Here is a 26,705-nt window from a genome sequence, read left to right as displayed (position 1 = left end):
TGGGTGATAAAACCACCCCGAGTAGGAACCAGTGATCTATAGTCATATCTGCGGCTGGGCGCGGTGGCTGATGCCTGTAATCCCAGCACTTTGGGAGGCGGAGGTGGGCAGATCACTTGAGGTCAGGAGTTCAAGACCAGCCTGGCCAATATGGTGAAACCCCGTCTCTACTGAAAACACAAAAATTAGCTGGGCGTGGCGATGCGTGCCTGTAGTCCCAGCTACTTGGGAGGCTGAGGCAGGAGAATTGCTTGAACTCGGGAGGCGGAAGTTGCAGTGAGCTGAGATCATGCCATTGCACTCCAGCCTGGTGACAAAGTGAGACTCTGTCTCACAAAAAAAAGAAATGTAACTCCTACAAATGGAGCCAGGCGTGGCCTTTCAATTTTCTAGCTGCCCTATTAAAAGAAATAAAAGGAAACAAATGAAATTAATTTTAATTGCATATTTTATTTAACCCAGTGTATCCAACACATTATCATTTTGATGTATGATAATCAAGGCTGGGTGTGGTGGCTCACACCTGTAATCCCAGCATTTTGGGAGGCTGAGGCAGGCGAATCCCTGAGGTCAGGAGTTGGAGACCAGCCTGGCCAACATGGCGAAACCGCCTCTCTTCTAAAAGTACAAAAATTAGCTGGGCATGGTGGTTTGAGCCTGTAATCCCAGCTACTCAGGAGGCTAAAGCAGGAGAATCGCTTGAACCTGGGAGGCGGAGGTTGCAGTGAGCCAAGATTACGGCACTGCACTCCAGCCTATGCAGCTATATGCAGCTCACGCCTATAATCTCAGCTACAGGGAAGGTTGAGGCAGGAAGATCACTTGATCCTAGAAATTTGAGACCATCCTGGGCAACATAGACTCCACGTGGCCATGGGTTTTAAAAAAGGATTAAATGAGATAGTGTATATTTTTTGTCATACTAGATTGTAGTCTGATGTGTGTTTTCTATTTACATCTCAATTCAGACTAGCCACATGTGGCTAACGATTTTGGTATTGGACAGTGAGGGTATAAACAAATGTCTCTTCCCAGAACCCTTCTTCCTCCCCACCACCCCCATGTCCCCACCCTGCTCTTCTTTCCTCCTTCTGGGGATCCTGCGTAGCCACCTGGCTCCTCTGTGCCCCTTGTCTTCCACTTCCTCTTGGCTGTGGTCTCTCTTGCCTGTGGAATCCTTGCTGGGCTATGGGGCTACTCCCGAGGAAAAGGCTGTCCTTCCTCTGAACTCCTTGCCCCATCCTACCCCTCCTCTCTTCCCTCCTTTCTCTTCCTTTGTTCCTGCTTGTTAGGAGCCAAGAGCTGCCCCTGACCAAGGCCGCAGGCGGACAGGGGCAGGTGAAAGGTTTCCGAGGAGGGAAAGACAGCTCTCCCTGGAGGGAAGCAAGACATCTGAGAACTCAGCCTTCGAACGCCTTTCTAAGATCTTAGCTTTGCTAGTTCCTCAGAGAGCTGACATTTAATGAGAGCTGAGCCACAACTCTCTTCCCCTTTTTTTCTTCTGAGCTTTCTGTGGATTCCTCTGTTTTTTTTTTGTTTGTTTGTTTGTTTTTTGAGATGGAGTCTCGCTCTGTCGCCCAGGCTGGAGTGTCATGGCACGATCTCGGCTCACTGCAACCTCCGCCTCCCAGATTCAACCGATTCTCTTGCCTCAGTCTCCTGAGTAGCTGGGACTACAGGTGTGCGCCACCACACCCGGCTAATTTTTTGTATTTTTAGTAGAGACGGGGTTTCATCGTGTTGGTTGGCCAGGCTGGTCTCGAACTCCTGATCTCAGGTAATCCTCCCATCTCGGCCTCCCAAAGTGCTGGGATTATAGGCTTGAACCACTGTGCCTGGCCTTGTTTCTTCTGTTTATAGCACAGAGAATGCTGTTCTCAGCTGAGTCTGACCCCAGTGGAGGGCAGGCCCGGGCAGTTTGCTGCAACTCACCAGCAGCAGCACCTCAACTGTGAAGTTGGGGAGTGGACGCTGCCCACCACATTCCTGCTCCAGGACATCCTGGGAGGCCTGCGCCTCCCCCTGCCGGTGTGTCTGCCCCTGCCCAGTGTGTTCTCTTCTGCTTCCAGGGGCGGGAGCAGGATGTGAGCAGAATCCTCCAGGCCCTGCACCAGTGCCTTGCTGCCCTTCCCCGGCAGCAGCTCCGGAGCGTGGTGGGCATCGGGGTGTCGGGCCAGATGCATGGAGTCGTGTTTTGGAAAACAGGCCAAGGTATGCTGGGCTCCGGGACGGTCTCAGGCTGGTAGCAGTCACTTCCAGAATGAGAGCAGGGCCGCACGAGAGCAGGGCCACACGAGAGCGGGGCCGCACGGCTTTCTGAGAAGGGTCGGGTTATCCTGCACTGGGAATAGGATCTTGTTTCTTGGAACGGACGAACACGGCTGCCTCCTGCGTGGGTGGACATTCTGTTTGTACCAATGTGAGGTGAACAAGGGGACTGCCCACTCCCACGTGATCAGCACGTTATCCACGAAGAGGGATCCACGAAGAGGGAAGAGAGCGCTTTCTTGGGTTCTCCCGAAGGATTCAGCGGAGTGCCTTTTCCACAGCGTTCTCTTTACCGTGTCGGTATCTCAGAACGTTAGTGGAGACAACCAAGAGATTGGCTATAGCCGCGGGAGATGCCAGGACACAGGGCACGCTTTTGAATTGGGGCACGTTTGTCGTTGTTTACATATTTGTGATTTTGAAAATTCCAAGGCATATCTTTTTTTTTTTTTTTTGAGGCAGAGTCTCGCGCTGTCGCCCGGGCTGGAGTGCAGTGGCCGGATCTCGGCTCACTGCAAGCTCCGCCTCCCGGGTTCACGCCATTCTCCTGCCTCAGCCTCCCGAGGAGCTGGGACTACAGGCGCCCGCCACCTCGCCCGGCTAGTTTTTTGTATTTTTTAGTAGAGATGGGGTTTCACTGTGTTAGCCAGGATGGTCTCGATCTCCTGACCTCGTGATCCGCCCGTCTTGGCCTCCCAAAGTGCTGGGATTACAGGCTTGAGCTACCGCGCCTGGCCTTTTTTTTTTTGAGATGGAATTTCGCTCTTGTTGCCCAGGCTGGAGTGCAGTGGTGTGATCTCGGCTCACTGCAACCTCCGCCTCCCGGTTTCAAGAGATTCTCCTGCCTCAGCCTCCTGAGTAGCTGGGACTACAGGTGCTTACCACCATGCCCAGCTAATTTTGTATTTTTAGTAGAGATGAGGTTTCACCATGTTGACCAGGATGGTCCTGATCCTTTGACCTCGTGATCCACCTGCCTTGGCCTCCAAAAGTGCTGGGAGAACAGGCGTGAGCCACCGTGCCTGGCCATATATATATATATTTTTTTAAGATGGAGTTTCACTCTTGTTGCCCAGGCTGGAGTGCAATGGCACAAACTCAGCTCACTGCAACCTCTGCCTCCCGGGTTCAAGTGATCCTCCTGCCTCAGTCTCCAGAGTAGCTGGGACTACAGGCGCCCGCCACCACGCCCAGCTAATTTTTGTACTTTTAGTAGAGATGGGGTTTCACCACGTTGGTCAGGCTGGACTTGAACTCCTGACCTCAAATGATCCACCCGCCTCAGCCTCCCAAAGTGCTGGGATGACAGGTGTGAGCCACCATGCCCGGCCGACATATCCTTTTTATGGGTTCAGTTGCTAAGCATTTCTAGTTGGTTGTCTTATGAAGGTCTGCCACAGTACAGAGGTGGATAACCTGTTCTATTTGGCCTTGAGGAGGAGAACTAAGACAGTAAAACCACAATGAGCACTTCACATGCCTGATGCCTGGCTGAGGACATCAGTTGCATGATCTCATTGGATATTCCCAACAACCTGGTGACATAGGTTACACTGTTGTCCCCATTGTGCAGGTGAGAGGTTGAGGTTCAGAGAGGTTAGAATAATATGCTCAGGGTCATATTTCAGCAAGTCAACCCCACTTTTGAATCCAAGTCTGTTCAAGGAGCTTTATTTATTATTTATTCATTTATTTATTTATTTTGAATGGAGTCTCGCTCTGTCGCCCAGGCTGGAGTGCAGTGGCACGATCTCCACTCACTGCAAGCTCCGCCTCCTGGGTTCACGCCATTCTCCTGCCTCAGCCTCCCGACTGGCTGGGACTACAGGCGCCTGCCACCACGCCCGGCTAATTTTTTGTATTTTTAGTAGAGACGGGGTTTCACCATGTTAGCCAGGATGGTCTCGATCTCCTGACCTCGTGATCCTCCCGCCTCGGCCTCCCAGAGTGCTGGGATTACAGGCGTGAGCCACCGCGCCCGGCCTCAAGGAGCTTCTAAAGGCCTGGCGGGGTTGTTTTTGGTGAAGGACCAGGGCTGCAGGGGGACACAGTGGCTTAGCGAGAGACTTCCCAGCAGAATGTCCAAAGAAGGATGAGACTCCTGTAGGAAGTTGGGCGCTCCCTGTTATGGCAGGCATTAAAAAAACTTTTTAAGGCCAGGTGTGGTGGCTCACGCCTGTAAATCCCAACGCTTTGGGAGGCCGAGGCAGGAGGAGTATTGCTTAAGGCCAGGAGTTCAAGACTAGCCTGGGCAACATAGTGGGACTCTGTGTCTACAAAAGATGTGAAAATAAGTTGGGTGTGGTGCAGCACGTTTGTAGTCCTAGCTACTTGGGAGGCTGAGGTGGGAGGATCACTGGAGCCCTCGAGGTTGAGGCTGCCGTGAGTTGTGATTGCTCCACTGCACTCCAGCCTGGGCTACAGAGCAAGAGCCTGTCTCAGAAAACAACAACAACAAATCAAACTTTAAAAGAAATTGTATTGGCCAGGCACGATGGCTCACGCCTGTAATCCCAGCACCTTGGGAGGCTAAGGCGGGCAGATCACGAGGTCAGGAATTAGAGACCAGCCTGGCTAACATGGTGAAACCCCATCTCTACTGAAAATACAAAAATTAGCTGGGTGTGGTGGTGTGTGCCTATAATCCCAGCTACTCGAGAGACTGAGGCAGGAGAATCACTTGAACCCGGGAGGCAGAGGTTGCAGTGAGCCGAGATCGCGCCACTGCACTCCAACCTGGGCGACAGAGCAAGACTCTGTCTCAAAAAAAAAAAAAAGAAAAGAAAATATAAAATATTTAATTTAGACAAACAAAAATAGGGAGAATAGTGCTATACACCAACATATACCCATCACTCGGCTTCAACAAAATCAACATTTTACTGCAGATGAACATTTTAAGCAGATGGATGGCTACTTTGGGGGGCTGTAGTTACGAGGATTTGAACATTGGATTCATCCCTTTCTACATGGAGAGTCAGCGATTTAGAGTGCCCTGAAGTGCCTGGTGACTCGCCTGTCAGTGGGACTGGCATTTAGTGATGTACCCTTTAATCACCCCCAGGATGGGGCCGGGCAATCGTAGGAGCCGATGCAGACTCCTCCTCCTCCCCTTCCTCCCTCCTGTCCGCCTATCGTCGGGCCCGCCGGGACCATGGGGGCTGCTTGGCACCAAGCAGTGGCGGGAGCATAAGGCGATTAGGGTGTCAAGGCTAACCTCTCAGAGGGAGTCTAGATTGTAAAAGCTTTTAAAACTCCTTAATTTTGCATTAATGAGAATAAATGTCCTTTTAATACGAAAACCCTTTCCAAAGAGGACAGCAGAGAGCTGATGATTGTGGTCCGGTCACATGCCTTCCTTTCTGCCTGTCTCCTGGGCTCTCTAACAACCACACAAACCATCAGCCACATCGTTGGAAAGAGCTGCTTCATATTTTATCGAGCCAGCCCACACGCCTCCTGGGTTTGTTTTCTGTTTCTGGGAAGGAGGAAGCCACAGTTCGGTGACGGTGAACCTGCTTAGTGGGGTCAAGTGAAATCACATTTGGGATCCAGTCTTGCCGATTTTAATGGCAGCCTTAATTCAGTTTGGTTTCCCTACCTACAGCATATAAAGCCCTTTGCTAGGCCCTGGGGGAGAGATAGAAATGAAGGAACGAAGCCTCTACCTTCCAAAACAGTCAACACAGACGGGCAGGAGTAACTTGAGCAGAGAGCTAAGTGCTTCAGTGAGGGCACCCCGAGCGAGCCGGAGGGGAGGAGAGGGAGCGATTAGTGTCTTCTGAAAGGCCTGTGGTTACGCCGGTTTCCAGACTCCATTTTCAGGCTCAGTAAAAGCAGAAGAGAAACCAGGATCATAAAAGAAAGCTAAAAAGCGAGCAGCAGATGGAGAAAATATCTGGTAGTGAATAGTGGACAAAGGACAGGTCAGTACATGCAAAGAACCAGTAACTAAGAGAGAATAAGCAGCCCTGTGGAAAAATGGGCAAAGGATACCAACAGGTTATTCCTAGAAGAGGAAATACGAATGGCTAGTACACATCTGCAAAGATGTTCAGCATCGTTAGTAATTAGAGCGGTGCGGATGAAAACAACAGCGCAACACTCTCCACCCATCGGATGGTAAGAAATCAAAATGTTCAGTAATGTCGAGAGTTGGCAAAGGGAGTGGAAAACTGGTATTTATTTTTGTTTTTATTTTTTTTGAGATGGAGTCTTGCTCTTGTCGCCCAGGCTGGAGTACAATGGTGCGATCTGGGTTCACTGCAACCTCTGCCTCCCGGATTCAAGTCATTCTCCTGCCTAAATCTCCCCTCCCAAGTAACTGTTATTACAGGCACCTGCCACTATGCCTGGCTAATTTTTTTTTTTTTTTTTTGAGATGGAGTCTTGCTGTGTTGCCCAGGCTGGAGTGCAGTGGTGCGATCTCGGCTCACTGCAAGCTCTGCCTCCCAGGTTCACGCCATTCTCCTGCCTTAGCCTCCCGAGTAGTTATGACTACAGGCGCCCGCCACCAAGCCCAGCTATTTTTTTTTTTTTTGTATTTTTAGTAGAGAAGGAGTTTCACCATGTTGGCCAGGCTGGTCTTGAACTCCTGACCTCAAGTGATCCACCTGCTTCAGCCTCCCAAAGTGCTGGAATTACAGATGTGAGCCACCGCGTCTGACAAGGTAACAGATATTGAGGATACAAATAGAAGCACTAGCATCTAAATAATAGGAGACCGGAAGGGGAAAAATAAAAATGGAGAGGAGGAAATCTTTGAAGAAATAATGGAGAAAAATTTCCTATAATTGGTAAAATAAGATGGAACACCCCAGCCTGAAAGGGCCCATAGAATGTCATAGAGTAGATAAAGACAACGCCCAGCTAGATATATTCTAGTGAACGTTTAAGGATTTCAAAGACAGAATTCTAAAAGCTTGCAGAGCAAAAGATCAGATCTCATATGAAAGAATAAGGGTGAGATTGACATTAGATTTTTTTCAACAGCAACACTCCATGTGAAAAGACAATGGAGTAGTATTTTTTTGTTTGTTTTGTTTTTCTGAGATGGAATCTCACTCTGTCACCCAAGTTGGAGTGCAGTGGCACGATCTCAGCTCACTGCAACCTCTGCCTCCTGGGTTCAAGCGATTCTCCTGCCTCAGTCTCCCGAGTAGCTGGGATTACAGGCATGCGCCATCATGCCTGGCTAATTTTTGTATTTTTTGTAGAGATGAGGTTTCGCCACGTTACCCAGGCTGGTCTCGAACTCCTGACCTCAGATGATCCGCCTGCCTCGGCCTCCCAAAGTACTGGGATTATAGGCGTGAGCCACCGCGCCTGACCAGGAGTAGTATTTTGATGACCTATTGCGGCATAACAAACTACCTCCAACCTAGTGACTGAAAGCAACAAGCATTTATCATCTCATGATTTTTTGGGTCAGGGATTGGGCAAGGCTTAGCCCACTGCTGCTAGTACATGGAGATGGTGGAGATTGCTTCAGTGTTCATCTGGTGGACAGATTGGTCGGGGAGTCATGGTGGCTTTACTCAATGCCTGGTACCTTGGTGGGGAGGGCTGGAGGCTGGGCTCACCTGGAAACGGTATGCCGGCTGCTCTTTGCCCGTGCTCTCCTCAGCATGGCGGCCTCAGTGTAGTTGCACTTCTTATCTGGAGGCTGATTGCCCCAGAGAGAGTTATGTAAGAGGCTTGGGTGGGAGCTGCAATGCTTCTTCTGACCTAGCCTTGGGAGTCCCAAGATGTCACTGCCTCCACATTCTCCTGGTCAAGCATGTCACCAAGGTGATTCTATATTCAAGGAAAGAGGATTCAGATGCCACCTCTTAGTGGGAGGAGTAGTGAAGAATTTGCGACAGTCAACCACAAAAAGTGCTTTTAAGCATGGAAGGGAAGGAACTCAGAACCAGACTGTTGTAACGGATCAAACTGGCATTCAAAGATGGGAACATGAAAAATACCTGGAGGTATCTAGGTCTTCAGACACTGCCTGGAAAGACTGACACCGAAAATGGCCTTGGGTGAAATCACTGAATCAGAGCAGAGAGAAATCCAGAGGATGTCACAAGGCACAAATGAAAAAAATCGCATGGTCAGATTTTTTAAAAGTAAATTTGGACGTCTAAAAATCAATCAGGGCCAGGCGTGGTGGCTCATGCCTGTAATCCTAGCAGTTTGGAAGGCTGAGGCGGGTGGATTGCCTGAGCTCAGGAGTTGGAGACCAGCCTGGGCAGCATGATGAAACCTTGTCTCTACTAAAAAATCAAAAAAATTAGCTGGGGCTGGGCGCGGTGGCTCAAGCCTGTAATCCCAGCACTTTGGGAGGCCAAGACGGGAGGATCACGAGGTCAGGAGACCGAGACCATCCTGGTGAACACGGTGAAACCCCGTCTCTACTAAAAAAATACAAAACACCAGCTGGGCGAGGTGACGGGCACTTGTAGTCCCAGCTACTTGGGAGGCTGAGACAGGAGAGTGGCGTAAACCCAGGAGGCGGAGCTTGCAGTGAGCTGAGATCCGGCCACTGCACTCCAGCCTGGGAGACAAAGCGAGACTCTGTCTCCAAAAAAAAAAAAAAAATTAGCTGGGCATGGTGGCTTGGGCCTGTAGTCTCAGCTACTCGGGAGGCTGAGGCTCGAGAATCGCTTGAACCTGGGAGATGGAGGTTGCAGTGAGCCGAGATCATGCCACTGCATTCCAGCCTGGGGGACACAGTGAGACTCTGTCTCAAAAATAAAATAAAATAAAATAAAATAAAATAAAATAAAATAAAATAAAATAAAATAAAAATCAATCAGCTAAGACCTAAGGAAAAGAGAAAATTTACTGGTAATCAAGTAGCAGGAAGCCTAGATAATGTTGTCATGATGAGGGTTGGAGGGACAGAGACCAGGGGACTTGAGATTGTGCCAGGCATCTTCTCTTTTTTTTTTTTTTTTTTTTTTTGAGACGGAGTCTTGCTCTGTGCCCCAGGCTGGAGTGCAGTGGCCCGATCTCGGCTCACTGCAAGCTCCGCCCCCCCGGGTTCCCGCCATTCTCCTGCCTCAGCCTCCCGAGTAGCTGGGACTACAGGCGCCCGCCACCTCGCCCGGCTAATTTTCTTGTATTTTTAGTAGAGACGGGGTTTCACCGTGTTAGCCAGGATGGTCTCGATCTGCTGACCTCGTGATCCGCCCGTCTCGGCCTCCCAAAGTGCTGGGATTACAGGCTTGAGCCACCGTGCCCGGCCAAGACATCTTCTCTTATGGGATGTGGGGAGATGTGATATCAACTTCAAAAAGGAATAAAAAGAAACAGGAAGTGTGGCAAACGGAGGGAGTATGTGACGTGCCCAGGGTCCCACAGTCATTATGTGGTAGAGGCAAGCACTAAAGCCAGTGCCATTAGGACCCACAGGTGGTGCGCCAGGCTTTATCATGGGACCATTCGCACGTATTTTGTCACTCACCAGCAGAGTGGTATCAAGGCCGCGCCATGCCTAGTCAATTGCTCTTTTCTTCGTTTTTGGCCATCTCTTTTGTTCCAGGCTGCGAATGGATAGAGGGACGGATTGCCCCTGTGTTCGAGCCCCGAGCTGTTAGCCACTTGGTCACGTGGCAGGATGGCCGATGCAGCAGCGAATTCCTGGCCTCTCTACCCCAGCCGAAGTCTCATCTCAGTGTGGCCACGGGCTTTGGCTGTGCAACTATCTTCTGGCTTTTGAAACATTGGTACGGGCAACTGCACTTTGACTTGGGGGCTGGGTTTCTGGGAGAATGAGAATGGGCCGGGGCTGCGTCAGCATCGCCCCGCCTGCTGGGCTCTGCTGCAGTGAGCGTGTCTTGGCAGGACAAGAGGGAGCATGGCCTGGACCTAGATTGGGTCCAGAACCGCATCCTTTTGCAGAGGGCTCTCTATTGATTATCCAGTTCCCACCCAGATGGGAAAAGGAAGGGGCAGAGAGGGCAAGTGACTTGCCGAGGGTCACGGGGAGAGTTTGCAGTGTGTTCATGCCTGCGAGGCTGCTGCGGAGGCTGATGTCTGCTTTCCCAGGCTTGACACTTCCTCCTCTGAGGCCCCTTCCCTGGGGCTGACTTAGGCTGGCTTTGCTTGGGGCAGCTGGAAGGTCCTAATCCCAGGGACCCAGCTGGACTTGAGCCATAGCATGTGGGGTTGTGGCTGCCACCTGGCTATGGCACAGCTGGTCCCCGCCTCCTGCTGCTAGATGCGGCACATGCTTCCGAGTTCATGTTGTACCATGTTGAGTTGTTTTTGGTATGAAAAACAGCCCGGAGTTCCTGAAGTCCTACGACGCAGCCGGCACCATCCATGACTATGTGGTTGCCATGCTGTGTGGCTTGCCGAGACCCCTGATGTCCGACCAGAACGCTGCTAGCTGGGGCTATTTCAACACGCAGAGCCAAAGCTGGAACGTGGAGATGTGAGTATCACATCCTTGCAGGCTGTTCCTCCTGCTCCAGTCCGAAGGGCAACCCCAGAGCCAATGCTTCAGTGGGAGCTTTCCCACCTGGGAGTGGCGGAGGGTTCCCAGAGGCCAGGATCAGGGTCCAGTGCCCCCAGCCTGTCCCAGTCACGGGGCATGGGTGGGCCAAGTGTAAGCGCAGCCCTGAGCCCTGGGGTAGGGGATTCAGCCATGCTGTCCTCCTCCACAGCCCCCCAGACCCCGGGTGGGCTGTCCCTTCTCTGTGACCGTGGGCCCAGTCTGTAGGTTTCAGAGTGCAGCTTTCACTCTTTAATACTTTAACTTAGAGGGCCAGGCACAGTGGCTCATGCCTGTAATCCCAGCACTTTGGGAGGCTGAGGCCTGTGGATCACCTGAGGTCAGGAGTTCGAGACCAGCCTGAGCAACGTGGTGAAACCCCATCTCTACAAAAAATACAAAAATGAACTGGGCATGGTGGCAGGTGCCTGTAGTCCCAGCTACTCCAGAGGCTGAGGCAGGAGAATCACTTGAACCCAGGAGGCGGATGTTGCATTGAGCCAAAATTGCACCACTGCACTCCCGCCTGGGGGACGGAGCGAGACTCTGTCTCCAAAAAAAGAAAAAAGAACTAGAGATAGTAGGCTTGAAGGATGCCTTTTAAGTTCTTTTAAACAATCATTTGCCTTTTCAGGTACAGAAATCCAGTGCCCTGTAAGTTCACTTCCTTCAGGGCCCAAATTCTGAGCTCTGAAATAAAACAAAAAGCACCTGGTAGTTCAGGTAAAGGACTTTCCAGCATGTTGTGTGAAATTGACAGCCCCCCATTCACTAACGCTGAGTGATGAACGCATTTGATATTCAGGAGCTTGCTGCGTTTGACTTTGGTTTGGACTGTGCTAACCAACCATAATGGCGCCGAACCTCTGGCTGCCTCCGTTCGCAGAGTTTTTGAGTTCCCTTCAAACAAGGGAGGCTGGACTTGATCAAGGCTGCTTATGTTGTTTGTTTTCTTTCCTGGAAGGTGAATCCTAAGCTTATGAAAGCCAGTGTACTCTACTGACAAAGCCTAAGCTCATGGTTTTAAAAAAGCCAGAGAAGCTACCTGTGACGGCGCTGAATTCTATCCTCTCTTCGGCCATGTGTGTCCTATAGCACTTTCCTGTGCAGAGTTTCCTGGAAACAAACAAACAACAAAAAAGAAAGCAGCTGGGTGTGGGGGAGTACGCCTGCTTGGGAGGCTGAGGCGGGAGATTGCTTGAGCCTGGGAAGTTGAGGTTACAGTGAGCAGTGATCACACCACTCCACTCCAGCCTGGGTCACAGAGCGAGACCCTGTCTGAAAAAAAGAAAGAAGGAGCCAGGTGCAGTGGTTCATGCCTGTAATTCCAGCACTTTGGGAGGCTGAAGCGGGTGAATCATGTGAGGTCAGGAGTTCGAGACCAGCTGGCCAACATGGCGAAACCCCGTCTCTACTAAAAATACACAAAGTAGCCGGGCATGGTTGTGTACGCCTGTAATCCCAGCTACTAGGGAGGCTGAGGCAGGAGAATTGCTTGAACCTGGGAGGCAGAGGTTGCAGTGAGCCAAGATGGTGCCACTGCACTCCAGTCTGGGCAACAGAGCAAGAAAATAAATAAGTCTCAAAAAAATAAATAAGTAAAAAAGAAAGAAAGAAGGAAAGAAAAGGAAGGAAGGAAGAAAGGAAGGGAGGGAGGGAGGGAGGAAGGAAGGAAGGGGAAAGGAAGGAGGGAGGGAGGAGGGGAAGGGAGGAAGGAAGGGAGCGAAGGAAGGGAGGAAGAGAGGGAAGGAGGGAAGGGAAGGGAGGGAGGGAAGGAATGGAGGGAGGGAGGGAGGGAAAGAAGGAAGGAGGGAAGGGAAGGAAGGCAGGGAGGAAAGAAGTGGAGAGATGGAGGGAAGGAAGGGAAGGAAGGGAGGGAGGGATGAAGAGAAGGAAGGGAGGGAGGGAGGGGGAAAGGAAGGAAGGAAGGATCCCTTAAACTCCAGAAACCTAAGTGTGGATCCATGTAGGTGTCCACTTTTGTTTCACAGACTGAGGAGCTCAGGCTTTCCCGTCCACCTGCTCCCGGACATCGCCGAGCCTGGCAGTGTGGCGGGCAGAACTTCCCACGTGTGGTTTGAAATCCCAGAGGGGACGGAGGTGGGAGTGGCCTTGGGTGATTTACAGGCCTCTGTCTATTCCTGCATGGCCCAGAGGACAGATGCAGGTAAGTGTTTCTTTTGTTCTGTCCTCAGACTTACACTGTCGCCTGCCTCGTAAGCACCAACTCTGTGTGAGTCTGCAGGCATGCGGAGCTTAGCAGTCTCGGCATCCTGCCGGAGATCATTATTCTGTAAAGGTGAAAAGCACCCTCTTCCTTGCAGGTAAAATCCTCTATTGAGGGAGCTTACAGGCCAGCAGGGCAAATTCTGTCCCTGAGCACCGACCATCTGTGCTGACCCCCTGTGGGGTTGGGTGAGGGAAATGGCTCTTTCTAGCTGTCTGGTTTCTATGTGACTACAGGCCCAAGAAAACAGATGAGCTGATGAGGGTTTTGGTTACTGTGTGTTTGTCAGTAGAAGTGATGTCAGATCTGATTAGAAGTGCAGAATAGGCCGGGCGCGGTGGCTCAAGCCTGTCATCCCAGCACTTTGGGAGGCCGAGGTGGGCGGATTACAAGGTCAGGAGTTCAAGACCAGCCTGGCCAAGATGGTGAAACCCTATCTCTACTAAAAGTACAAAAATTAGCCAGGCATGGTGGTGGGTGCCCATAGTCCCAGCTACTCGGGAGGCTGAGGCAGAGAATTGCTGGAACCCGGGAGGCAGAGATTGCAGTGAGCCGAGATCATGCCAGTGCACTCCAGCCTGGGCGACAGAGCAAGACTCCGTCTCAAAACAAAACAAGAAAGTGCAGAATATTTTCTGTATTCATGGTAAGGGTAGAGGCAGCCATGTCTAGGGCAGGGGTTGGCCCTTTTTCTCTAAAGGGCAGAACATATTTTCTGTAAATATTTTCGGCTTTGTGGATCATGCAGTCTGTGTTGTAACTGCTCAGCTCTGCTGCAGGAGTTCGAAACCAGCCCTAGACGATGTGTGAATGAACAGGTGTCGCTGTGTTCCAGTAAAACATTGTTCATAGACACTGAAATAGGAATGCCATATAATTTTCATGTGTCATGAAAAATTCTTCTTTTAATTTCTTTTCAACCATTTAAAAATGTGAGAACGTGGGGCGACGTGGTGCTTGGTGGTGCTGCGAGGCCAGAGCCCAGGGCTGGTGGCCATGTTGTCAGGTACTCACGGGTTGACAGCAGAGGAGGGGAACCAAGCTATGCTCAATCTGAAAGCAACAGGATGGTCGGAATTGAGTGAGAGAGAGATGCTATCTACAAAGCATTCTCCTTCCAACTTTTTTTTTTTGACATGGAGTCTCACTCTGTCTCTCAGGCTGGAGTGCAGGGGCGCGATCTCAGCTCACTGCAACCTTCGCCTCCCGGGTTCAAGCGATTCTCCTGCCTCATCCTCCCGAGTAGATGGGATTACAGGCATGTGCCACCACTCCTAGCTAATTTTTGTATTTTTAGTAGAGATGGGGTTTCACCATGTTGGCCAGGATGGTCTCAATCTCTTCACCTTGTGATCTGCCCACCTCGGCCTCCCAAAGTGCTGGGATTATAGGCGTGAGCCATCGTGCCCAGCCTCTCCTTCCAAATTTTTAATCAGGCATTTGGCTTTAGGTCCCGAGTTGCCCTACAAGCAGAGAAGATGATGGTTCAATGTATAAAACAAGGTCCAGATAACTCTCACCTCACATGACTGTGGGGGACTGACCAAAAGAGATGTGAAGCTGGTCACGTTTATTGAAAAAGCAGCTTTTTCTGTGTGATTTCTTCCAAAATACATGTAAAATCTTATAACATATTACTGCAATGTAGGCTGAAGGCAATTTACGTGAACAAGTTGAGTTGTTCTTAAGGCATCATCCCTAGAGGAAAAAAAAAAGAAAAATAACAATTTAAATTATGTAAATTTAGTTTGCCTTTATATACTATGTTTTGTAAAATCAGGGCTTAAATACAAAATGATTTAAACTTGAAAAAAAGGGTGAGAACATGCTAGTGGGATTGTAAAAAGGTACAACCTCTTTAGAAAACAGCTGGTAGTTCCTCAAATGTTAAACATGCAGTTACCAACAGGACCCAGCAATTCCGCTCTTAGAAATACACCCAGGAGAACTGAAAATAAATGATGTCCACACAAAAACTTGTACACAGACGTTCACAGCAGCATTATTTATAATAGCCAAAAAGTAGAAACCACCTAAATGTCTATCAACTAATGAATGGTTTTGTTTTGTTTTGTTTTGTTTTGTTTTTTGAGACAGAGTCTTGCTCTGTCACCTGGCTGGAGTGCAGTGGCACAATCTTGGCTCAGCGCAACCTCTGCCTCCCGAGTTCAAGTGATTCTCCTGCCTCAGTCTCCCAAGTAGCTGGGACTATAGGCGTGCGCCACCATGCCCGGCTAATTTTTGTATTTTTGGTAGAGATGGGGTTTCACCATGTTGACCAGGATGGTCTTGATCTCTTGACCTCGTGATCCAACTGCCTCAGCCTCCCAAAGTGCTGGGGTTACAGGTGTGAGCACTGTGCCTGGCCGTGAATGAATTTTTAAAATGTGGCATATACACATAGCTAAAAAAGGACTGAATGTTGGATAGAAGAAAAACTTAAGTGCATTTAAATTTTAAAAAGCTTATTTGGCTGGTTGCAGTGGCTCACGCCTGTAATCCCAGCACTTTGGGAGACTGAGGCAGGTGGTCACGAGGTCAGGAGTTCAAGACCAGCCTGGCCAACATGGTGAAACCCCATCTCTACTAAAAATACAAAAAATTAGCCAGAATTGGTGGTGGGCACCTGTAATCCCAGCTACTCGGGAGGCTGAGGCAGAGAATTGCTTGAATCTAGGAGGCAGAGGTTGCTGTGAGCTGAGATTGCGCCAATGCACTCCAACCTGGGCAACAGAGTGAGACTCTGTCTCAAAAACAAACAAACAAAGAGTTTATTTGAAGATTCAGTGATTTGTGAATCAGGGTAGCACCAGACTGTTAGCACTGTGTCAGAAGAGGCAAGAGGGGAAATTTTCGTAAAGTATTTGCAGAAGCAAGACAAAGAAAACAATTTCAATAGGGCAGACAAAGCATTTTCTATGCCAAACAGGGATACCTTTCATTTTTGCTCTGAGCTCAAGATTTTGACCAACGCATGAGAATGCTTAAAAAGCAGAGCTAGTTAATTTGAGAGCCTGACTTTATAAACAGTAATCTAGTTCTCTTTTTTTCATCTTTTTTTGACTTTGGGGTAGGAGGTAAACAAGCAAAAATGTCAGCAGATTCAGCGTAGGGAAAGGAAGGTAGAAAGAAAGAGAGATTAGAAACCTTTACCTGCCAATCAAAAACATATGTCATTGTTTCTGAGGTGTTTGGAATTTTTTTGTTTGTTTAGGTTAAAACTTCCTTACTGTGGCCACCAAAATTCTAAATTAGTTTTGGTAAGATTCACTCATTTATCTAGAAAAGCAAATGTTCTGAGATGGAGTCTCAGACTCCCCGAATTTAAATAAACCCATTATTTTCTGTCTTCCTGGAACCTTTTCTACTGGAGGTCTTTTACTAAACCCAATTTAGTTTCTGTCTGACCCAATCGGACACCTGAAGCTTCCCTTCAGGACCCATTTAAAAATGTCCAAGTAGGCCGGGCGCGGTGGCTCAAGCCTGTAATGCCAGCACTTTGGGAGGCCGAGGCGGGCGGATCACAAGGTCAGGAGATCGAGACCATCCTGGTTAACACGGTGAAACCCCGTCTCTACTAAAAAATACAAAAAACTAGCCGGGCGAGGTGGCGGGCGCCTGTAGTCCCAGCTACTCAGGAGGCTGAGGCAGGAGAATGGCGTGAACCCGGGAGGTGGAGCTTGCAGTGAGCTGAGATCCGACCACTGCACTCCAGCCTGGGCGACAGAGCGAGACTCCGTCTCAAAACAAAACAAAACAAAAACAAACAAACAAACAAAAAATGTCGAAGTAACTACGTGAACTTAACACAACTTGTGGAGTTCATATGTCCAAGAGGGCTTACTGGTGACGGCCTGCAAATGTGCAGTAAGAAGCAGTGAGCGCAGAGGCTCAGTGGATACTTATGCCCGTTTGCTTGTTGCTCCCAGAGGTCATCACGAGGTGGGTGGCTTCAGATCCCACTTACGCCACCAGATCTGATTAAAGAAAAACTTGGCTGGACACGGTGGCTCACGCCTGTAATCCCAGCACTTTGGGAGGCTGAGGCAGGCAGATCACTTGAGGCAAGGAGTTCGAGACCAGCCTGGCCAACATGATGAAACCTCATCTCTACCAAAAATACAAAAATTAGCTGGATGTAGTGGCACACGCCTGTAATCCCAGATACTCAGGAGGCTGAGACAAGAGAATTGTTTAAACCTGGAAGGCAGAAGTTGCAGTGAGCTGAGATCACACCACCGCATTCCAGCCCAGGTGACAGAGTGAGACTCTGTCTCAAAAAAAAAAAAAGGAAAAGAAAAACTTAAGTACCTTTACATTTTAAGAAGTTTATTTGAGCATTCAGTGATTCCTGAATCAGGGTAGCACTAGAGAGCAGGCGGCTAGTACACCACCGAGAGGGGCACGAGCGAAGACTTTCTTAAGGTGTTTGCAGAAGTCAGACACAGAAGATAATTCTGACTGGTGAGAGTGGACAATTCCAAGTGAGAGGTTCGTTGGTGGTTTCTGACTGGTGTAGTTTCCAGTTTCATTTTACTGTTTACATTGGGTTTTGGTTTGTTCACACAGGAATTCACAGTACTAGAGCCACCTTTGTCTAACGGCCTCCTGATTAGAGTTTTTCCTTTTTCCCCTTCTTTTCTTTTCTTTTTCCCCTTCTTTCCTTTCCTTTCTTTTCCTTTCCTTTCTTTTCCTTTTTCCTTTCCTTTCCTTTTCCTTTCCCTTTTCCTTTTCTTTTCTTTTCCTTTCCTTTTTCCTTTCCTTTCCTTTCCTTTCCTTTTCTTTCCTTTTCCTTTCCTTTTTCCTTTCCTTTTCCTTTCCCTTTTCCTTTTCTTTCCTTTTCCTTTCCTTTTTCCTTTCCTTTCCTTTCCTTTTTCCTTTCCTTTCCTTTCCTTTTCCTTTTCCTTTTTCCTTTCCTTTCCTTTCCTCTCCTTTTTCCTTTTTCCTTTCCTTTCTGTCACCCAGGCTGGAGTGCAGTGGTGCGATCTCGGCTCACCGTAACCGCCGCCTCCCGGGTTCAGGCAATTCTCCTGCCTCAGCCTCCCAAGTACCTGGGATTACAGGTGTGCACCACCACGCCCGGCTAATTTTTGTATTTTTAGTAGACATAGGGTTTCACCATATTGGTCAGGCTGGTCTTGAACTCCTGACCTCAGGCAATCCACCCACCTCGTCCTCCCAAAGTGCTGGGATTACAGGCGTGAGCCACTGTGCCCAGCCGCTGGAATTTTTTCAAACAGCACTGATAAATGCTACAAAATGTAAGCGAGAGTGAAAGAAACAAAAGCGTTGTTGCCTCCACCCGAGGGGACGGTGGAGGGCATGTTACTTCCAGTTTGTAGTCACGGTGGGAAGCTTGACGTGGCACAAAGCAAACGGTATTGGCTTCCTGAGGCTTCTTTTTGCTCTCTTTGCCTTTGACCCCCTGAGTGGGTGGGAAAATTGGATGCTGAACTCTGGCCCGTAAACAGATTGGGACGAGCAGGCTTTTTAGCTCGGTCTCATGAGAAATGGAGAAGGCACTGCTGGAACAGCCCCCAAGCTCTGGCCTGGAATTAGAGGAGAAACTCATCCACTCTGTGCTGGGCCCAGGGGATTTCCCGTTGCTGGTGACAGGGAAGGTGTGAAGAGAATACTTTGGGGCTGGGCGCGGTGGCTCAGGCCTGTAATCCCAGCACTTTGGGAGGCCGAGGCGGTTATATCACCTGCGGTCAGGAGTTCGAGACCAGCCTGGCCAACATGGTGAAACCCCGTCTCTACTAAAAATACAAAAAATTAGCCGGGCGTGGTGGCACGTGCCTGTAATCCCAGCGACTCAGGAGGCTGAGGCAGGAGAGTCACTTGAACCAGGGGACAGAGGTTGCAGTGAGCCGAGATTGCACCATTGCACTCCAGCCTGGGCGACAGAATGAAACTCTGTCTCAAAAACAAACACAAAAACAAAAGCCACAACATAAAAGAGAGAATACTTTGGAAATAGCAAGCGTGGTACTCCCTGCCAATGAATGAACCCTCTCCAGAGGATAAAGCCCTTGGTCTGAGGTCTTACCCTGTCATAGTTTTCTTTTGCTGTGTAACAAATTACCCTGATACATAGTAGCCTAAAACAACAGGCGTTTATTATTTTGGACAGTTTCTGAGGGTCAGGATTCTGAGTGGGGCGGGATGGCCTGGCTCAAGGTCTCTTTTGAAGTTGCATTCACACTGGAGCTGCAGTCTTCCAAAGGCTTGATTGAGCCTGGAGGATCTGCCCCCGAGCCCATGTGTGATGCTGTCGGCAGAAGGCCTCAGTTCCCTGGAACGTGAGGCTCTCCACAGGGCTGCTCACGACGTGGCACCTGCCTTCCCCGAGAGCAAGTGATCCACAAGACAGCGTGACCGAGACAGGAGCCGCAGTGCCTTTTATGACTTAGCCTCTGAAGTCACACACTGTCTCTTGGGCTTTATTTCGTTCACTAGAAGTGAGTCACTAAGTCCAGCCCCCTTTTCACAAGGAGGGGAATCAGGTTCTACCTCTTGAAAGGAGGAGTATCGGCTGGGCGCGGTGGCTCACGCCTGTAATCCCAGCACTTTGGGAGGCCAAGGTGAATGGATCATGAGGCCAGGAGTTCGAGACCAGTCTGGCCAAGATGGTGAAACCCCATCTCTACTAAAAATACAAAAATTAGCCGGGCGTGGTGGCTCACACCTGTAGTCCCAGCTACTCGGGAGGCTGAGGCAAATTGCTTGAACCTGGGAGGCGGTGAGCCGAGATCGCACCATTGCACTCCAGCCTGGGTGACAGAGCGAGACCCTGTCTCAAAAAAAAAAAAAAAAAAAGAGAAAAAAAATCCTTTGATCAACATCTCTTCAACACCTTGCCCTTCTAACTACCCTGGACATATTTTTAAAACCCCACCCTCTCTCACTGCCGAACTGTGACTCATGACCTCTGAATTAGCCTGACAGGCCACCCTCTCTCACTGCCAAACTGTGACTCGTGACCTCTGAGTTAGCCCCACAGGCCTAAGTTCTGCTTTCTCTGGACCCCAGTTCTCAACATCAGCACCTCGGTTCAGCTGGCAGCCTCCATGCCCTCGGGATTCCAGCCCGGACAGACTCCAGACCCTACGGCCCCAGTCGCCTACTTCCCATACTTCGACAGGACCTACCTGGGGGTGGCCGCGTCACTCAACGGCGGCAACGTGCTGGCCACGTTTGTCCACATGCTGGTTCAGTGGATGGCAGATCTAGGTAAGGTGGGGTCCACACAGCGCTGTGTTCTCTGCCTGTCCTTTCTACCCGGCAGGGTCTTGGAGCTTCATGTGCGGTTTCAGCGTCCACATTCAGGTCTCTGACCCCACCAGGTCCTGCCATATTTCTCCCATCCTTCGGGATCTGAGCTTGCAGCCTCTTTTCTTCTTGTCCTCTGAGCTGCCATCACCTACTTTTTTCTTTGGGTCAGGCACCCTTCCCTCAACCTTGACTGTGAACCTTCCTAACAGTCTCCCCAGCTTTCCCCCGCCCTCCCTGCTCCCCCTTTTCTCCTCCTGCTCCCTTCTCTTATTCCTGGGGTAGAATTTATGAGGTTTTCTCTGCTCTCCACAGACAGATGCTCCTCGACTTGCAATGGTGCATATTTCACTTACAATGTATTTATATCCTGAGAAGACTGGCCCATAGGAAGTGCGATGCAAACGTTTCTTCTTCTTTTCTTCTTCTTTTTTTTTTTGAGACGGAGTCTCACTCTGTCACCCAGGCTGGAGTGCAATAGCGTGATCTTGGCTCACTGCAAGCTCTGCCACCCGGGTTCAGGGGATTCTCCTGACTCAGCCTTCCAAGTAGCTGGGATTACAGGTGCCCGCCACCACGTCTGGCAAGTTTTTGTATTTTTAGGAGAGACTTGGTTTCACCATGTTGGCCAGGCTGATCTCGAACTCCTGACCTCGGGTGATCCACCCGCCTCAGCCTCCCAAAGTGCTGGGATTACAGGCGTGAGCCACCGTGCCTGGCCTGATGTAGGCATTTCTTTTTCTTTTCTTTTTTTCTTTTTTTTTTTTTTTTTTTTTGAGATGGAGTCTCGCTGGAGGGCAGTAGTGCGATCTTGGCTCACTGCAAGTTCCACCTCCCAAGTTCACACCATTCTCCTGCCTCAGCCTCCCAAGTAGCAGATGCTACAGGCAACTGCCACCATGTCCAGCTAATTTTTTGTATTTTTAGTGGAGACGGGTTTTCACCGTCTTAGCCAGAATGGTCTCGATTTCCTGACCTCGTGATCCGCCTGCCTCGGCCTCCCAAAGTGCTGGGATTACAGGTGTGAGCCACCACGCCCGGTCCGATGTAGACATTTCTCAGAGAAGCACGGTGCGGGGTGGAACCCAGGATAGGGGCCTTGGTTCCCAGCTGTGTCCCTGAGTCTCGGCCTTGGCAAGCGCCTTCCCCCAGCTCCAGTGTCTTGTGGTCTTAAGTCCATGGGTTAGAATTAACTCAACAGCTCGTAGGAGCTTTGGCCTCCATGAGTCCTCACTAATAGATTAGCGGGAGCTGAGGACGCAGACACTCTGCTAGAGGCCAGGCCTCTCTTCCAGGCCTCCAGCTGGGATTCGCCTTCCTTCAGGTACCCCAGGGCTTGGGTCATGGCCCAAGTATTTCCCAGAGAGGAAGAAGACCTTGAGTATGTTTTAACCTTCCTTTACAACTGTTTTTGGTGCTGTGCATGGTGACACGTGGCTGTAATCTCAGCTACTCAGGAGGCCGAGGCGGAAGGATCGCTTGAGCTCAAAGTTGTTCAAGTCTAGCCGGGGCAACAAGCAAGACCCTGTCTGTAAAAAAAAAACCCAAAAACCTTTTTTCCTGAACTTTTACTAAAGAAAGACAAGAACATGATTTAAAAAATAAAACAGCCAGGCGCGGTGGCTCACGCCTGTCATCCCAGCACTTTGGGAGGCTGAGGCGGGCAGATCACCTGAGGTCAGGAGTTCGAGACCAGCCTGGCCAACATAGTGAAACCCCATCTCTACTAAAAATACAAAAGGTAGCCAGGTGTGGTGGCCCACGCCTGTAATTCCAGCTACTTGGGAGGCTGAGGCAGGAGAGTCGCTTGAACCCGGGATGCGGAGGTTGCAGTGGGGCTGAGATTGCACCCCTGCACCCCTGCATTTGCAGAGGTTCAATGTTCCCACGGTGACTCCTTGGTGACTCTCTAGATTGATGGGTCTCAGCAGTGACCACACCCGGGAAGTATTGTGGAGTTTAAAAATAGCATTGCGTCCTGGTCCCACACCCATAAATTCTGATTTATTGGACTGGGTGTGGGCCTTGAGCATGATGTTATATAAAAGTTCCTCAGGTGATTCTGAGGCTTGGAGTATTAATAAGCACTGCTCTAGAACTTTCTCCTCAGAAAGCCTGGTCCACAGCACAGGGCCTGCAGTACAGCTTCCTCTGGGAGCTTTTAACAAATGCAGAACCTTAAGGTCAGCCCTGGGCAATCTAAGTCCAAGCGGTGTGTTAAAAAGATCCCTGGCCGGGCGCAGTGGCTCACACCTGTCATCCCAACACTTTGGAAGGCCGAGGAGGGCGGATCATGAGGTCAGGAGTTCAAGACCAGCCTGGCCAATATGGTGAAACCCTGTCTCTACTAAAAATACAAAAATTAGCCTGGCGTGGTGGTAGGTATCTGTAATACCAGTTACTCGGGAGGCTGACGCAGAAGAATCCCTTGAACCCGGAAGGCAGAGGTTGCAGTGAGCTGAGATCATGCCACTGCATTCCAGCCTGGGTGACAGAGTGAGACTCCATCTCAAAAAAAAAAAAGAACCCTGAGTGACTCATCTGTATATTCAGGCTGGAGAAGCCCTAGGATGGAGGAGCCTTAGGTCTAGGTCGGGGGCTCCCCAGCCTGGCTGTGTATAAGAATCACCCGCAAGTGTTTACAAATTCCAGCCCTCAGCCTGCAACCCACACCAGTTAAATCAGAAAGTGTGGAGATGGGCCCACAGTGCTCTCAAGAAACCCCGATGTTGATAACTTTCTTCTTATGAAGGCGATGTTTGCTTTCCCTCAGGTAATGCTAGGTTAGAGATCAAAAGTGATTCTAAGGTCAAAGTGTATTGAAAGCAAAGGCTTCTTTTTTTTTTTTTTTTTTTTTTTTGACCAAGTCTTGCACTGTCACCCAGACTGGAGTGCGGTGGCGCCATCTCGGCTCACTGCAAGCTCTGCCATCTGGGTTCAAGCGATTCTTATGCCTCAGTATCCCAAATAGCTGGGGACTACAGGCACACACTGCCATGCCTGGCTAATTTTTGTATTTTTAGTAGAGACGGGGTTTTACCATGTTGTGCAGGCTGGTCTGGAACTCCTGACTTCAAGTGATCTGCCTGTCTTGACCTCCCAAAGTGCTGGGATTACAGGCGTGAGCCACCGCGCTTGGCCCTTTTTTTTTTTTCATTTGTTTGTTTTAAGAATGCAGAACTGGCTGGGCGCAGTGGCTCACACCTGTAACCCCAGTACTTTGGGAGGCTGAGGCGGGTAGATCACGTGAGATCGAGAGCTTTAGTACAAATTTCGTTTGTACTAAAAATACCAAAATTAGCTGGGTGTGGCGGTGTAGGCTTGTAATCCCAGCTACCTGGGAGGCTGAGGCTGGAGAATCGCTTGAACCCGGCAGGCAGAGGTTATAGTGAGCCGATAGGATACGTGCCACTGCACTCCAGCCTGGGCGACAGAGTGAGTCTCAGATAAAAACAAAACAAAACAAAAACGAACGCAGAGCTAACATGGTGTCAGGGAGAAAAGTCCGACCGGGATTCTGGCTTGACACTGAAAAGCAAGTTGTAGGATGGTCAACTCATCCTTCCTCCTTGGCTTTCAGGTGTCCTGTGCACATAACAAAGGTGGCCCAGACAGTGATCGGTCCTGGATCCTGGGATTTCTGATGCTGCTAATGACTCTAATAACATCCATGATGATAGCTTTTTTTTTTTTTTTTTTTTTTTTTTTTGAGACGGAGTCTCACGCTGTTGCCCAGGCTGGAGTGCAGTGGCGCGATCTCGGCTCACTGCAAGCTCCGCCTCCCGGGTTCCCGCCATTCTCCTGCCTCAGCCTCCTGAGTAGCTGGGACTACAGGCGCCCGCCACCGCGCCCGGCTAATTTTTTGTATTTTTAGTAGAGACGGGGTTTCACTGTGGTCTCGATCTCCTGACCTTGTGATCCGCCCGCCTCGGCCTCCCAAAGTGCTGGGATTACAGGCTTGAGCCACCGCGCCCGGCCTTTTTTTTTTTTTTTTTAGATGGAGTCTTGCTCTTGTCGCCCAGGCTGGAGTGCAGTGGTGCAAGCTCCACTCACTGCAACCTCTGCCTCCCTGGTTCAAGCGATTCTCCTGCCTCAGCCTCCTGAGTAGCTGGGATTACAGGTGCCTGCCACCACGCCCGGCTAATTTTTGTACTTTTAGTAGAGTCGGGGTTCCACCATGTTGGCCAGGCTGGTCTCGAACTCCTGACGTCAGGTGATCTGCCCGCCTCGTCCTCCCAAAGTGCTGGGATTACAGGTGTGAGCCACTGCGCCCAGCCAATGATAGTTATTAATCAGTATATGCACTTGGTCCCCTTGGTTAAGAAGCCTGGGTTAAGGTTAGGGCTCACAGCAGCACTTACGAGATCTCACCCTGATGTCTGCCTGGGGTCTGCACTGAGACAGCGGGTGGGGATCCAGGGCAGAGTACAGCTAGCCTGGCTATAGAAGTCCCTGAGCCCAGAACCACCAGCCGCAGCGGGAGGAGAAGCAGCAAGTAGCGCTGTTCCCGCCCTGTGGGAATTCTGTACCATCTCAGCCTGCATCGAGGGGGCTGCAGGAGCTCACACAGATCTCTCTGTCTCTGGCAGGCCTGGAGGTTGAAGAATCCACCGTGTATTCACGCATGATCCAGGCAGCTGTGCAGCAGAGAGATACCCACCTGACCATCACCCCAACAGTGCTGGGGGAGAGGCACCTGCCGGACCAGCTGGCCTCCGTGACCAGAATCTCCTCCTCTGACCTCTCCCTGGGGCACGTGACCCGGGCTCTGTGCCGAGGCATTGTTCAGAACCTGCACTCCATGATTCCGATTCAGCAGCTCCGGGAGTGGGGCGTGGAGCGGGTGATGGGCAGTGGGAGTGCGCTGTCCAGGAACGAGGTGCTGAAGCAGGAGGTGCAGAGGGCTTTCCCTTTGCCCGTGTCCTTTGGGCAGGATGTGGACGCAGCTGTCGGGGCAGCCCTGGTCATGCTCCGGAGACACCTCAACCAGAAGGAATCTTAAGACGGCAAACTCTTTCGCCAAAGGACTGCTGCGAATGTTACCTGGTTAACATTCCTGACACCATCTGTGGGTCATCCTTTCCCTGGACAGTTCAGGGGACGGCTTTTAAGCCGTGCTTGTTGTGAGGTTCCATCTCGGCCAAGAACTTGCCTTCAGAACATAACTAATAAGGGGCAGCCAGGAGCCGTCAGCCAGATCCCAAATGAGTGCCTTCTGAAAGAGACCCGCCTGGGAGCTCTTTACAAATGTCAGTGTGGGAGAGAGAGAGCGCGAGAGCACAGTAACCCAGGCTCCTGGTCAGCAGACTCCTCCGTGGTTCACTTGTAGACAGAGAGCAGATCAGTGTGTACTTCAGACACCAGAAAGTCCGGTGACTGTGGCCCCAAGTAAGAAAGGAAGACCTGCCCCATGCCCAGCTTTCAATGATTGTTTTTGGAGACCTGAAGCTCAGACTCGGGACATATGGACTTCTGGAACAGTTCTTCTGTCCTGCACTGAACCATGTGACCGGAGGCCCCTTTCCTAGTCTCATCCTCCCCCTGGCCGCAGGTGCTCAGCTGGGTCAGGGAGTAACCCAAGCACGATGCAGCAGGCTGGCTCAGAGGACGATGTGGGGCTGCGTGCCGGCCTTCTTGCTGCGTGTACTCAGCCCCAGGAGAGCTTGCTGCACCCGGGCTGCCCAGGTCTTCACGGCACAACTGCCTGGAAGGCAGGTTGCGGAGAAGGAGAGGCGGATGGCCCGAGCAGCAAGGGGGACCGATGCTGTGCGGCTCACACCACTCCAGAACCTGACAAGGCACCAGCAGGACCCTTGCCAGGAGCATGTCTGTGCAGCAGTGGTTTTGCCCCTGCACGTTCCAGAAGCCTTCATGGGAGGGGATGCAGCCAGGCCGACTCCTGCCAGATGGGGCAGGTAGTTCATTCAAAAGAACTCTGTGTCCCATAGACCTAGGCTCTCCTTTCGCGTGGCGTGGGCTTCGCTGGCCCACTGTCTGTTCCTGGCTCAGCAGAAACATCTATTTGAGTCAGCATCCCTGCAGGGACCCCAGAGCATCGTAAGCCTTCCTGTGATTGGTAGGGATGGCTGTGGGGTGGTTTCCAGGAGGGGGCCACCATCGCTGCATCTACTCCCAGACCCCCACAGGAGCCCAGGCTCAGGCTGGCCTGGCCCAGAGGCACCCAGGCAACCACGAGTTTGAGAGGCAGTCGTAGTCTCTCTCTCTCTCTCAGTATCCACGACAGGTATGAAACATATCATCTCTTTATAAATGTCATTTTACAAATTATGCGATTATCTGGAAGCTCTGAGATGAGAGCAAATGCCTGATCATGCTGGGCAAATGTCAGATACTAAAGCCCATATTAAATGGAAAATTCCTGAGACAGTTCCCCAAGTTTTCCACTGTGCGTGGTACTGAGCAGTGTGATGGTCTCTGCCGTGCCGTCCGGGA

At 50.5% G+C, this 26,705-nt stretch overlaps 2 protein-coding genes across 6 annotated transcripts in view; both read left to right on the top strand.

Moving 5' to 3' along the window:
* The window catches only part of LOC105471935 (sedoheptulokinase), a 47,069-nt gene extending 20,427 nt beyond the window's left edge, over nucleotides 1-26,642 (top strand). For 3 of the 4 annotated variants that reach the window (XM_071082158.1, XM_071082157.1, XM_011724784.2), the window contains 6 exons: nucleotides 2,070-2,211; nucleotides 9,800-9,983; nucleotides 10,541-10,693; nucleotides 12,745-12,920; nucleotides 20,013-20,213; nucleotides 24,842-26,642. In XM_071082158.1, coding sequence (XP_070938259.1) covers nucleotides 2,178-2,211; nucleotides 9,800-9,983; nucleotides 10,541-10,693; nucleotides 12,745-12,920; nucleotides 20,013-20,213; nucleotides 24,842-25,254 — 1,161 coding nt within the window. In that variant the 5' untranslated portion in view covers nucleotides 2,070-2,177 and the 3' untranslated portion in view covers nucleotides 25,255-26,642. The remainder of the gene's footprint in view (nucleotides 1-2,069; nucleotides 2,212-9,799; nucleotides 9,984-10,540; nucleotides 10,694-12,744; nucleotides 12,921-20,012; nucleotides 20,214-24,841) is intronic. The other variant, XM_011724794.2, reaches the window with a different exon arrangement.
* LOC105474354 (transient receptor potential cation channel subfamily V member 1) overlaps nucleotides 25,838-26,705 on the top strand; it is a 44,094-nt gene continuing 43,226 nt past the window's right edge. The window contains exon 1 of one of the 2 annotated variants that reach the window (XM_071082151.1): nucleotides 25,838-26,167. In XM_071082151.1, coding sequence (XP_070938252.1) covers nucleotides 25,838-26,167 — 330 coding nt within the window. Of the gene's footprint in view, nucleotides 26,168-26,410; nucleotides 26,497-26,705 lie in introns of those variants that run through there. The other variant, XM_071082154.1, reaches the window with a different exon arrangement.

The sequence above is a fragment of the Macaca nemestrina genome, chromosome 17 (genome assembly GCF_043159975.1).
Source record: "Macaca nemestrina isolate mMacNem1 chromosome 17, mMacNem.hap1, whole genome shotgun sequence".
NCBI classification, from domain to species: Eukaryota; Metazoa; Chordata; class Mammalia; order Primates; family Cercopithecidae; genus Macaca; species Macaca nemestrina.
The sequence above is the reverse complement of the archived record's forward strand: the minus strand, read 5'-3'. Positions and strand labels throughout refer to the sequence as shown.